Genomic DNA, 13,839 nt, shown 5'->3' with positions numbered 1-13,839 from the left:
AGGGTGGTTTTGAAGGGGTAAGCGTTTAGGAGGGCAATCAGGCAGGGACCACAAGAGGGAATTCCTAAGTGCCATGGTAGTGGTGTGGATGGCCATTGAGGCTATGAACATGGGTGTGACTGCCTGGGATGAAGTCTCTCAGATGTGCGAGCCAGTCAGAGTGAGTCATTAGACCGAGAGAGAGCCCTGTAGGTTGTGTCAGGAGACCCAGTTTTCTGAAGTACCCCAGGACAAGTGGCAAAGCCATGGTCACACCAGAAAGTCACATTATGGAGTCTTCTTTGTTCTTTTGTAGTCATTGCTAATTGTGACAATTTAGATGTGTGAATGTTGACTTCACCACCGCTCCCTTCTGAGGGCCATTACCAGGCACTCAAACATCTTTTCAAATTCCTCTTCGTGTGAGAGATGAGACAAAAATAATATGGCGTGTCTTCTCTTAAAGAAGAGAGTACTGTATATAGAGTTTGGTATATACTCACTGTATAAGACCAACCCTCTTCCAATGCACAACCTGTGCAGCAGACTTGGGCTGCAAACTCTATATTTTAACTAGAAAAGTTAAAGTTGGGGGTCGTCTTGTACGCCGGAAAATACGGCACTTTGAGCTTAAAAGTTTAGGCTGAGAATATTGCATTGGTGCCAATGGATCGTTTTTATATGAAGTAAAGATGGAGGTATTAAGTAGGGGTTCTGCCTGTGTGTGGTTTATGCTGCTCCAATTTGACTATTTCCTGAGGTCTCAGCATGGGTCAGAAGCAGAACAGGACAAATGAGCAAGGCAGATGTCAAGCTGGCTACCTGGCTCTCTTTCTCTGGCTTTGCTAATGCAGCCATTCCTCCTTAGGCCATCTTTTGGGCCTGCACTCATGTCAGGAAAGCCCAGCATGTGCATGTTTACCATGGCTCCAAATGCTTGCTACCATTTGTTTTCACCCGCATTTGACACTGAATCCCCTCTAACTTAGCACTCATAGAAAATAATATCTGTAGACCATTCCTCTTTGAAGTCTTTAGGTATACTAAAATATTTAGAAAAGCCCTAGAAAGGCATTTGGTTTCCATATATGTTTCCCTTCACTTGTTGAAACCTAAGGATGATAGAAACCGTTGCAGGGCTTTTGGGTCAGGGGCTGCTCAAGTGAATGACCATCTCTTGGCTGTCAGCCACCAATTGATTCTTCATTCAACAGTTGTCTTAGCCTTCCTCTGCTGGAGATAGCAATGGGTCTCTGACAACTTCTTGGCTGCCTGAACCAACATATTGGGGATCTGCCCTGTTGTGACATTAGTGGGCTTGTTGGCTCTCTTAGGGTTAGTGTTGTTGGGTATAAAAGAGAGTGACAAGGATGGCTTGTGATTCAAAGGGCTACAGAGTCCCCTGGTGTGCCAGTATTGATGGATCTTGGAGTCACTACAGATCAGATTAAAGGACTAGCAGAAGGGCGTGGCATTTGGTAATCTAGGAGCCAAGAAGGTCTACTGGATGTGAACTCACACAGGACAGGCATCCTCCCCACATCCCCACCTTGGCATGATGTTTGGCATACTAAACTAACATATCAATTTGCTGAATGTTGGAAGTTGAGCTATGGACAACAACAGGCTGAATAAAGAAGGGGTTAGACTTCAGAGGGGGAACAGTACAAATCAAAGAGAAGAGTGAAAGAAATAGGGGTGGCTCATGAGCTCTGTAGGGTATATGTATTTCTATGTTAATTAAATTCAGAATCGAAGCCTAGCACTCCAAATTCAAAATACCACAAAGTGTGCATGCGGCCTCTCTTGTATCCTTACTGTGGTATTTCTTCCTGATGATTGAGTTAGCAAAGGTAACATTTCAGACAGGCTCTTATGTAACCAGCATGACCTGGAACTCACTCTATAGCCAAGAATCACCCTGAGCTTCTGATCTTCCTACCCACAACTCCTGAGCCCCGGAACAGAAGGCTCGCATCGCCACATAGGGTTTATAGGGTGCCCTAGATCAAATCCATGGCTTTGGACATTCTGGCCCAGCATGCTGCTGATTAAACTACAGTCTCAACCCTGCAAAAACATTTTAAACAAGCAATTAAACAGAGACCTCTCGAAGCCCAATAGATTATTAGTGTCTTGAAAGTATATGTGCTTGGTTGTGGATTCTGTTAAAATGCCCTTCTGGTTTCACAGGTTATCTTAAATTATGCAGTGGAATGTGGGAATAACCAAGAGAATGCTGGGATGACCTAGGGACAAAATACTCTCATTTAAAATAACATTTTCAAGTAGCATTTATTGATGGGAAAGTTGTTATTATGTAATGTCATATGGAAAGCAATCAATTATATTGGCACATTTGGAGGGCTGTATAAACTCCTTTTGAGTTAAATGAACATTTCCTATAAAACCTTCTATTTGTAGAAAAAAATACATAAATGTATTCTGACTCTTGAAGTGAAAAAAGTCATGGACAGCTAAGTGGTCAAGATGTCTGTGGTATTCTAAAATTTTCATCCTTTTAGATCTGCTTTGTTGGTAAACTGAGGTGACAGTCTGTTCTAGAATGGTCTCCACAGGGTTCTTTTGGGTCCTGCACGCTCTTGAGCCATGACTAAGAACTGTCTGGACAAAGCAGCTGCCACTGAGGAGGATGCCACAGTGAGCCTCATCATGCCTGCACGGCTACTCCAGGTGGACCCCAATCCTGCTTGACCGCTTAGCGTACTAGTATCTTTATAGGCTGCCTTGAATTTCCGGCTCCCAAGCCCTCCTTGCCGCTGCTCTGTGAAGAGGCCTCTTGATTTATTAATCAATTAATCAGTGCATGATGAGGAGCTGCTCAGGATAGTTAAACAGGGAAAACAAAACGCTGGGGCCCATCATCCAGACAGCTCATGATTAGGAACAAACCTCCCACTGGCCGATCTTCCTGCCCACCATGGCTGCCCTGCGTTGCCTTTCATATACACCACTTAGTCCAGATGGGTCTCTGCTCCATAAAAACTGACAGTATTTTTCTGAAGAGTGCGTGTGTGTGTGTGTGTGTGTGTGTGTGTGTGTGTGTGTGTGTGTGTGTGTCCTAGAGGAAAAATGATCCCTGAGATGAGGCACATCCATTACTCATGATAACTGGTAAACTTGCAAACCCTGCCAGGCCCCAAACTTGCCACGGTGGGTCCTTTCACCTATGCATGGACAGTGCTGCCCTATTCTGCTTTCCCCACAAATGAATTCATGGAGCTGGAAGAATGTTACAGCAAGGACAGGACACAGTGGAGGAGACAAGGAAGTTACCCAAGGTCACACAGAACTCCAAGGTCACAAGGAACTGAACTGGGAAATATTTTGACACCAGTTCACATGCCCAGAGCTGTTGCTTCATGCAATCCTATTTCTATGGGGGTTAATGCAAAGTGAATGAGAGATGACATCTTCATTACCCCCACTTGTTTTCCAGATCTGACCTTGGAGCATGAGCTATGGGAGTCGGGGTTGAGACCGAGGTCTCACATGGCAGCCCAGGCTAGCCTGGAACTTATAGCAATCCTCCTCCTCCGCTCCCTAGTGGTGTCATTTACAGATGGGAGTTGCTACAGCTGGCTGAAGAGTTTCAACAGTTTTATGTGAATCTTGTGGGGGAGCACCTGGGACTGGTCAGGAAATCAGAAAGAAGATACAGAAGATGGCTCTGCGTGGGGCCGGGCACAGGTCTTCGTTTGCCTGCAGAGACGCGCCAGCTCCTGGAACAGGCTAGTTCCTGGATCTAGAATCTGTTAGTTAGGTTCCTTCCCCGTAGTGCTGACTTAGCATACACGCTGCTGAGGCCAAAGTCGAGCAGAATAGAACCTCTGTTCCTAGTCACAAGCAACACTTCCATCTCTTGCCAGCTCTTGGCTGTCCAGAATTAGGCACTCACACCCACTGTGCTGGACGAGGGAGGGAGTAGCGGACATAGGAAAGTCTAAAATGCTCTCCTTCGGCTGAGCAGCGGGGATACCTAGAGATTGTGTTTTGTTCTGTGTCTTTAAGGTTTTCACCACCTGACTCTTACCTATACCCACCATCTGATGCTTCTTCTCTGATTTCTTCCTGGCAGATGCCAATCAAACAGTCAAGCCCTTGGGTTGCAGGCGTCTGAACCGGACTTAGCAGCATTGAGTTACAAGTTGTCCCTTCTTTCTGCTTTGTGTGTTCTCTAGGACCCTGCTTTCTCTGCTGTGATCCACGACAAACTCCAGGTCCCCAATACCATCAGGAAGTCGTGGAATGACAGAGACAACCGCTGCGACATTTGCGCCACGCACCTGAACCAGCTGAAGCAGGAAGCCATCCAAATGGTGCTGACCTTGGAGCAGGCGGCCGCCGGCAGCGAGCATTATGATGCCTCTCCAGGCTCACCCCCTCCAATCTCCAGCATCCCTGCACTGGTGGGGTCCCGACACATGGGTGGGCTCCAGCAGCCCAGGGAGTGGGCCTTCGTGCCTGCCCCCTATGCCACCTCTACCTACACAGGCCTTGTCAGCAAACACAGCAGCAAACCCAACAGCCTTGGGGTCAGCAACGGTGCAGAAAAGAAGGGTGGCTCCCCAACCCACCAGGCCAAGGTCAGCCTCCAGATGGCCACCAGTCCTAGCAATGGGAACATCCTCAACTCAGTGGCCATTCAGGCTCACCAATATCTGGATGGCACGTGGTCCCTTTCAAGAACCAATGGGGTTACCCTGTACCCCTACCAGGTAAGCACCCTGACAAGCAAGAGAGTGCAAGGTTTCCCTCCTTATGTACCAAAATGATCTCAGACTCCAGATCTCCCTCTAAAAGCAAGAGTCAAGGTAGAGGTAGGCTGTATTTCCTTCCTCCTGGGAGCTCCTAGCTCAGTGCTTCCTGCTTCCATGTGAGCCCACAGGGTTCCCCCCAGGGAGCTCCAGCCAGGCCTGCCTGCTGTGGGAGAGTGTCTGATCTATGAACTCTCATTCCTACCCTCTTCTTGCTTAGCTAATACCTTCTCCGTAAGGGATCTTGTTGGTTCGGGCAGCACCAGGGACTTCCTAGCTACCAGCTGTACTGTGTGGTGTAGTGATTAAGAGTGGAAACCTAAAAGCGCTCGGACTGGGCCGACACCCTGACCTGCACACGTGCTAGCAAGAAGACTTTGCACAAAGGGATCGCCTCATCTCAGGCTCCAATCTATCACTTGGGAATTGATACAATAATATTATGGATTAAACAAAGGCATGTATATATGACACGTAGTGTGTTGTCTAGCATCTGATCTGGTGTTACACCTGACCACAGGAGACTTAGAAGTTAAGACAAGCGGGTAAGAGTGTTTTAACCTCAAGACTGCAGTAGTTTCCCTAAATTTAGGATTTTTAAAGCAATTGATGAGTCAAGCCAGGGCATCACTAGACGAATTTTGTTGTTTTATTGTTTATAGATGAAGGTCTCTTTGGTATCCCATTCCCACTGTTGGTACCTTCTGAAAGGGATGGAAAACCTCTCATACCTTGGCGGACCTTCACTTTTTTTCTGTCTGAGACACCTTTAATTATGTTGGGACCAGTCACAGAAGGCTTTCTCCTGTCCCCTCTTCAGGTTCTGAAATGAGCACATACCCCCAGGTTTCCTTATATGAAAGTAAGGGCAGGTCTCAAATCCGGGGAAAATTTGTCCTGACCCAGAAGTGGTAGTGTGTACGTTGTAATCCCATCACTAGGAAAAGAGAAGTGAGGCTTCAAGGCCAGCCTGGACTGCAGACAGTTCAAAGCCAGCCTGACATGCATAGTGAAGCCTTGCCTCCAAAACAACAACAAAAAAATCCCCAAACAAACACAAACTAAACTAAACCGACCAAGCCAAAACATAATAAAAAGAATTAGTTCTGATTTTTTTTCCCAGGAGAGTTTTCTACTGGATGAGGGTCAGGGTCAACATGTGTACTCTATCCTGTATCTGCTGTGTAAGGACCAGCACAGACACTCAACTGTCATTAATGTGGAAAGGTGGCCTTAGTCATGGTGTTGGGAATGTAATTGGTATATTGGATGATCCTGAACACCTAGGGTCACTTCTCATCTGTGCTGTGTCATATGGGGTGAGCAGCCTTCCCTTCTCATATGGGGATCCAAGCTTCCTTCATCAAATGGGTCACCATCTTTTATGGGTGTCAAGAGTTCTCCACTTGACCTTTTGTAACCAACCAAGAGATGAAGGCTTCCTTAGTCGGTTTGAGGCTCGGCCCGGGTGCACAGTGTTTTCATTCACCCTCTACTGCAAGAGTCCAGCCTTCTAGCCTCACTTCCCTGCGGGAGAAACTGGGAGAGCCAACCCGCCCATGTGCCCATAAGAAAAACAAACCAACCGAGGGCACACAGAGCGGTTTTGTGACATGAGGCAAAAATCCAGGGCAGCATAAAATGTGGCTGATAAAATGTGAGTACCTTACAGCTCCCCCAAATATTTTTATTTAACCCTGCAGTGGGCCTGGAAGGCAAAGAGGAAATAGTTAGATCTTTTTATAGTCAAGGAACACGATGATTAGAGAAAGTGAACGGCCTGAGACTACACAGCCAAAACCAGACTAACATTAGCTTCCTCCTCACCTGGGAACCGGTTTCCCCTCTGTGTTGCTTCCAGCCTCTCTAGCTTGGCCCTGTGCAATCCCCTATCACCCTCTCTCCCACACATGGCTTCCTCTGAGACCCAGAACAGGCAAGGAAAACAATTCGTATTTTGGCCTGCAGGGGCTGAACAGCCATTTGACTTTTAGATGAAGTTTTGTGTGGCTTATCTACGTATACCACATTATATCATATAACTGTATAATTATATACCCTGTAAACAGGATAAGGAGACAGTAAGGAAACCGTTAAGGAGACTTCATAGCCTACTCGTGAAAGCCATTGCCTAGGGTACGCAATAGCTTGCTTTTCTTTTTGTTTTTAAATTTGTGCTTATGAGTATCTTGCCAGCATGCATCTATGTATACCGAGTGTGTGCCTGGTGCCCGCAAAAGGATGTTGTAAGCAACATGGAGCACCGAGCGCTCTTAGTCACTGGGCCGTCTTCCCGGCCTCCTTATAACAGATATAAGAAATGATACATTTGCAGGAGAGAAAGATTTATTGTGCTTACAATTTTGGAGGCTTCACTCTGTGGTCAGCTGGCCTCTGCATCAGTTACTTTTCTCGCTGTTCTGACCGAGTACCGGACAGAACAATTTAAGGGGAGAAGTTTTAGTTGAAAATGGCACAGTCCGTTAGGGGGGGGAACGTATGGAGGCAAGTGGCTCCATGACAGCATGCAGCTGGGATGGCTTCTGATCTCACATCGTGACAGAACTGAAGCAGGATGGGAGTTCTAGAGTTCATTTGATTTTCTCTTTCATATAACCGAGTTCACGGTTGGACTCAGCCCCTCAGCTGATCTTACTGAAAGTAAGCCCACAGATGTGGCCAGAGGTCTACTTCTCATGCGTTTCTAGACCTCAGAGCTTGTCTGTGTCTGTGGTGAGACAATCTATGCGTTACCTCAGTGCTAGGAAGTAAGAGAGGATGCCAAAGCCTGCTCAGAGCATGCCCCCAATGACTAAAAAACCTTACATTAAGCCCTACCTCTTAAAGGTCCTACCATCTGTCTCCCAGTGATGCTGTTCTGGGACCAAGCCTTATCATCTGGGTCCCTGGGGAGCAATCTGTACCTAAACTAGAGCTGTCAGGAACAGAATGTATATTCTTTTCATTTTGGGACAATTCATTTAAAAATTATCATTAAAAATATACAATACATTTAAAATACTTTTAAAATTATAAGAAGCAAGACATACTTGTTTTTAAAATAAATAAGATGGAGACTATATAAAATGTGAGTTTTGAACACCCACATCACACAGAAATGAGTTATTTAGTCAACTTACAATTTGTGAACTTGTGGTGAGACTTGGTGCTTTGGCTTTCGCTTGATTGACTGGGCATGGTTTTCCATGCTGTTATGTATTTCTCTCAGATATGATCTTTGGGGCTAAAAGAGTAGCTCACTGGAAGAATGCTGGCTCAGCACCGACATGCCACCCCTCTAATACTTAGCACCACAAAAAGAAGTAAAACACGATGTCTGATGTTAACATGATATCTATATGCTGGGCATTTACTCTATGAAGCTTTTCTAATGGGTTATTAGAGTTTAGGCTTTATGAGTGTGGATTGCATGCTCAGGAGAACAGCCTTCTACCCAGGTGGCGTTTTTACTATGTCCCTGATAATGCCAGTGCTATACTCATGCTACACAGACAATTCATGTTTCACCTTCCACAGTGGAAGCCATCAGAGCCAGTAGTAGTCTGAACTATACTTATGGACTCAGCTGCCACACCAGTACTGATGACACTAGGACAAACAGTTAAGACCACAGTTTAAATATAAATACCCAGAGATGGAGATGCATGAGACGGGACAAGGTAGAAGATGTCTGAGGGGAAGGGTAGGGCATGTGTGCATATTCCTTTTTTTTTTTAATACCTTTTATAATATATCCACAGTAGTTCTCGTTCCATCTCAGGTAAAAGAGAATTTCCTGCACGCACAAGTATTTTTTAAGCTCTTAGTCACAGGGTAGGCACTGTGGCTATTTGTTGGGTGGGGCTGCCTCAGGTTCCTGTCCTGTGGGCCTCAAAGTGAGGGGGAGGCTCCAGGCACAGGTGAAGAGGTTGGCAGGTGTGTACAAGGGTGAGGTGATGGTTGGCCATTCTGGGACTGTGAGGAAACACTGGGGTCCAGTTCTTGCTGTGCTTTAAGATCAGATTCAAAGGTGCTGTGAACAAAGTCCCATCTGCAAATCGTCCTGGATCCATTTTATTGGCATCATCAGAGCTGACCAACTCATGTATTTCCCCTGAGTAATGATTAAAGGGACCGGAGGAAATCTCTCTGGGATAAAGAGATTTGGGGTCTGGCTATGAATCAGTATCCCACATGTTGTGACTGTGTCACCCTGATGCCCCGGGGCGTGGGCTCCCGGGTCTGGCAGACTGAGTGTCTCCCGTTGTGAGCATCTCCCTGCAGTAAATATTCTGTAGTTCATGGTCTAGCCAGCTCGTCAGAGATGGTTGACTGCTCTGCAAGCCAGCTGCAGTTTCCCTGCTCACCCGTACTCCCACTTCCCTCCGCGGAGCTGATTTCCTCTGGCCCAGAGCCAGAAGTGTTCCTTGAGCAGAGAAGCATCTAGAATTGGATGAATGTTGAGGGTGCAGCCCCCACACCCGGGAACCTGAGCCGGTGGAGACAGTATAGGAGCGGAGGCTGTCCTTCCGAACCTCGAATGCAGTAGGGATGACAAAGATGAGGCCAGGCTTCCAACAGGCAGCCTACATCCTTTGTGAAGTTTCTGCTTCACACGAGGGAAGGGGAAAAAAAAAACAGTTTTGGGAGGCAACGAGATTACCTCAGAAATGATAAACAAAACACAAATGTAGTTTCTTGTGACGTATGTTTGAGAGTTGATTTTGGAGGCGAGGCTTTTCAAAGTTTGAGTTTCTTCTGCTGACTTGCGACACTCCGTGTAGTGTAAATAGGCACAATTCAGAATGTGCATCACTTGGCCATGAGAGTTTTGACACTGAAAGGACGTGAGCGTAGCAGTTCACGTACTCATCCGTAGGTTGACATTATCTCCTTTTGAATGGCAGCTGCTTTGGCCCGATTCACTCTCACAGTGGTTAATGGCCGCAGGAGAGACTGATGATCTCAGGTTGCTGGCATTCGAATCTTCTGTGGGTTGGTATCTGGCTCTTGCACCAAGCGACTAGGAGATCAGACCCAGACTCGTCCTTGGTTCAGAGTATCACAAACTATGGTGTCACAAAAGCCACCATTTTTAGACGGATGGATGGTTGTGTGTTCCCCCCGTCAAGAATGTGTATTTGGCTGTGTATGGTACATTTCCCAAGGATGTGGTAGCTAGGGGGTAAGTCCAAAGGAGTGGTCACATCTTATGAATGATGGATATGGTTAGAAAGGAGCTCCCGAATTGTGTCAGGATGCTTAAACAATGCTTTGCATCTGTCATGAAATTTGTGTGCTAGGCTAAGGAAGGCACCCCACCCCCCCGAGGTGTTCATGTCCGGGTCAGTCTGTGGACGTGGAACCCTGCCTAGGATTTGGTGGACATGATGAAGGATCTTAAGGTTGTCTGAGAGTGCCTGGGTGGACTCAGTGGAATCGTAAGTGTCCTGGCAAGGGTGAGGCAGGAGGAGCAGAACCGGCGAGGGAGAGGAGGGAAGATGCTATGCTACCAGCCTTGGTCATGGAGGAAGGGGCCACAGGTCAAGGAGGACAGGCATCTGTAGAAGCTGGAAGAGGTGAGGCAACAGATTTTCCCCTCAGAGCCTTCTCAGCCTTCTCCAGACCATTGAGATAATGTGTCAGTTTGTTCCAGTGGCCTTAGGAAAGCATTTGGTAACTGACAAGCTGATAAGAACAAGGGAGATGAGGTTTGCAGACCTGCAGGATGATGAAGCACGTGGGCTTTCCATGCCACACAAGGAACTACCTCACCCACTGGGCTGGCCAGCACATCAGCGAGTGGGGTTATTTCATTTGGCTGCCTCCACAGAATAGCTCATACTGCCCCATTGCTTCCCAGTTGTCTCGAATTCCCCCCCCCCCCCCCATTGTTCCAGTGTCATAATGACAGGCAAGCCACAGCCACTCTCCACTGGCATCCGGGATGACCATTGTGTAAGTCCCTCAGAGTGTCAAAACTGCAGAAACCATTCCAGGCTGGGGGTGGAGAGCCTTGACTGGAATGCACCGAAGGGTGGTTCTCTTTTCTGTCAGGCCTTTGGAACCAAAAGAACGGGGTCTCATAGGACTGTTCCAGAAACCAAGTCTCACCTTTCCTGGGACCGTGAGGATCAAATGTATTTAAAAGTCCTTTGAGAATTGTAGACGCTCCCCCTGCCAACATAAGTATTGGCTCACATCCGTTTTTACTTAGTAAGTTGAAGACAGGGCCTGGAGGTTTGAAGCGGAGGAATTGTCAGTTGGCTTCCTCAAAAATGGAGTTTGCAGTCTTTGGCTGCACATTAGAATCCCTTGGGAGATTTAAAAGAAATTCTCAACGTCTAGTTCACACCCAACCCAACAAAACGAGAACATCTGAGGGTGAGGCCCAGGCCTCTTTGAATCGTTGAGGCTGGGAACCCCAGCGTTAAGGAATGATTTACCTATTCACTGGTCTAATAACTTCACAGAAGGCACCAGTGAATTTATGTAGGGAAGCAGTATGTGGTGACAAAATGCCCAAGACAAGCAACTTAGAAGACAGAAAGAGGCTAGGAGATGTCTCAGTGGGGCACACAAACACAAGGACTCGCAGTCTCCAGGGTGCGTGCAAAGCTGCATGTTAGTGCACACCTAGAGGCCCCCTACAGTGAGAGGGGAGCTAGAAACAGGAGATCCTAGAAGTGCGCGGGCCAGCTAGCCTGGTACATACAGTGGCGAACAGGAGATGCTGTCTCAAATAAGATGAAAAATGAGGTCTGACACTCAAGTTTGTCCTTGGACTTCCACATGTATGCCACGGTGTGCATATGTCCGTACTCACATATGCATTTGTATGCATACATGCGCGTGCACAAGACACACCCACAAGCATGCATACACACACATGAACGTGTACACACACATGGTAGTGGGAGGAGAGAGAGAGAGAGAGAGAGAGAGAGAGAGAGAGAGAGAGAGAGAGAGAGAGAGAGAGAGAGAGAGAGTCCTTTTTAAAGGAGAAAGGTCTGTTACGGTTTACAGCTTCAGAGTTTTCAGCTCCTCATGGCTCAGCCTTGTGGCCTTGATGCAGCAGTCTGGGCAAGGGTGAGAAGTTTGAGTGGGAGCAAAGAGCCAAAGAGGAAGATGCTGAGGTCCCAAGGTCATCCTCAAGGTCCTGTCCTCGGTGACTTACCATCTCCTCACAAGGCCCCGCCTCTTAAAGGTTCTCCCAGTAGTGCTGAGGTGAGGACCAAGCCTTTCACAAGTGGCTTTGGGGGGAACATTCTAGACCCCCAAATGCATTTATGAAAAGGGAAGAGAGAGAGAGAAGTTTGTTAGCTTCATAGGGTCATCATAACAAATTGTCACCAACTAAGGCCTCTTAGAACACAACGTTTTTCTCTCAGCTCTGGGGGCTGAAGTCTGAGGCAGAGAAAGTGTTCCTCGCCTATTCTAGACTCTGCTGCTTCCAGGCTTTTGATGGCCTATGCCGTACTGCCCGATCTTTGTCTGGCTCCACATGGTCTTGTGTCCTACGTTCTCTCTGTTATAGGGAAAGACACAAGCCATTGGATCTTGAGCCTCCCTCAATCCAGCACAGTCTCATTTCAATCCTTAACTAGCTATATCGACAAAGACTCTATTTCCAATAAGGACATGTTCTGAGTTGCCAAGTGGACATAAATTTGGGGCCAATTCTATTTGACGATAGAGAGGGTGACAGGCAGGTGAAAAGGGAAGTTGGAGTGAGAAAGTGAAGTAGCCACAGACTCTTTCCCCTTCAGGAATGAGCAGGCGCAGGTATGCACAGCTGGGATCCCACTCTGTAGGCAGCAGAGACACAAAGGAAGGGAAGATGAAGAAGACAAAGCAGAGAGCGGGGCAGGAAGAGCCTTAGCCACACACGCACCCTTCTGAGCCAAGCAGAAACTCTAGAGCGGACAAGTGAGGTGTGGGCAGCTTCGGGGAAGGGTGAACAGGAACACACTGGCCTCCTCCCCCAGTGTAAACCTCTTCCAGCCAAGTGTGAGGACACAGCCAGGTTAGCAGCAAACAGCACTTCTACAGCCTTCCTTGGGGAGATGAGCTAGAGGGTCTAACCTGACACTCATGGAAGAGGGCCACTCTATTTCCAGTGTCCTGGCAAAGTTAACTTGGTGAGAACAATTTGTAAATTTTTTTCTCTTTCTTAGAGATATGCCTAGGCTCTAGAAAGAGGCTGGAAATAGTAAGGAAGATGCCTGCCTTGTCTGCCTCAACGTCTATGTGAGTGGATGGGGTGAGGTGGCGGGGGGGTTGAGTGGGGAGGGTCAAAGGGCAGAAGATTTTTTTGGCATGTCTGTCCTGATTGCAGCTAAGTTAGGCTGGTTGTAGGTGAAGCCTAGCATTGTCGCACCATGGCAGGTGGAACGGGGTGGGGACTGTGGTCAGAGTGGGCTCTGCATCCCTTCTTCCAGCCATCTTGCCCAGCTTGTCTCCAGCCACAGAGCTTTCGATTTGTAGCGTCGAGGAAAAGCACCGAGGTGTTTGTTGTCCACAGTGGGCTGGCTAAGTGGAAGTCATACAATTGTGGTTACTTTCACGGTCTCCAAGGGTGCTAGGCATCACAGATTTTCCCCCAAGTGTCACACAGTGAAGGATGGAAGGCTGGGGTCATGCTAGACCTACCGGCTAACACACAGAAGCAAACCCCAGCAGCCTTGCTTGCTTTGGAGCTTCCTAACTATGGACGGTTTGTACTTTCTCCTTGGTAAAGTCGCAGTTGTTGATGAGATGAGGTCCCTTGATGTGGCACTGGGTGTAGCACCCAGTAGCCTCCATGACATTTACTGAAAGTAGAACGCCATCTTCCTTCAGCCAAGTCACATAGTTAGCTGAATGGACTCTGTGTGGCCTTTTCAGTAAAAGAACTCACAGTAGCCGAAGAAACAATACGTGATCCATAAAGTCAGGGTCAAAGGTATAGCCCTCTGCACAGAAACCAGCTTTCCATGGAGAATGTCACATTTCAAATTGATAAAATACTGGAAGACTCTTTGGCCAACTTTCTCCCACATTGGAGGTGTTTTAAGGAAAGGGGGATACATATATAGACTTG

General features: G+C 47.3%; 1 protein-coding gene across 1 annotated transcript in view; it reads left to right on the top strand.

The window, feature by feature from the left end:
- KIF26B (kinesin family member 26B) overlaps positions 1-13,839 on the top strand; it is a 415,238-nt gene that overhangs the window by 153,864 nt on the left and 247,535 nt on the right. Inside the window, exon 3 of the mRNA XM_084791649.1 lies at positions 4,182-4,718. Coding sequence (XP_084647775.1) covers positions 4,182-4,718 — 537 coding nt within the window. The remainder of the gene's footprint in view (positions 1-4,181; positions 4,719-13,839) is intronic.

Source organism: Acomys minous, assembly GCF_964271855.1.
Source record: "Acomys minous genome assembly, chromosome: 1".
NCBI classification, from domain to species: domain Eukaryota; kingdom Metazoa; phylum Chordata; class Mammalia; order Rodentia; family Muridae; genus Acomys; species Acomys minous.
The sequence above is the reverse complement of the archived record's forward strand: the minus strand, read 5'-3'. Positions and strand labels throughout refer to the sequence as shown.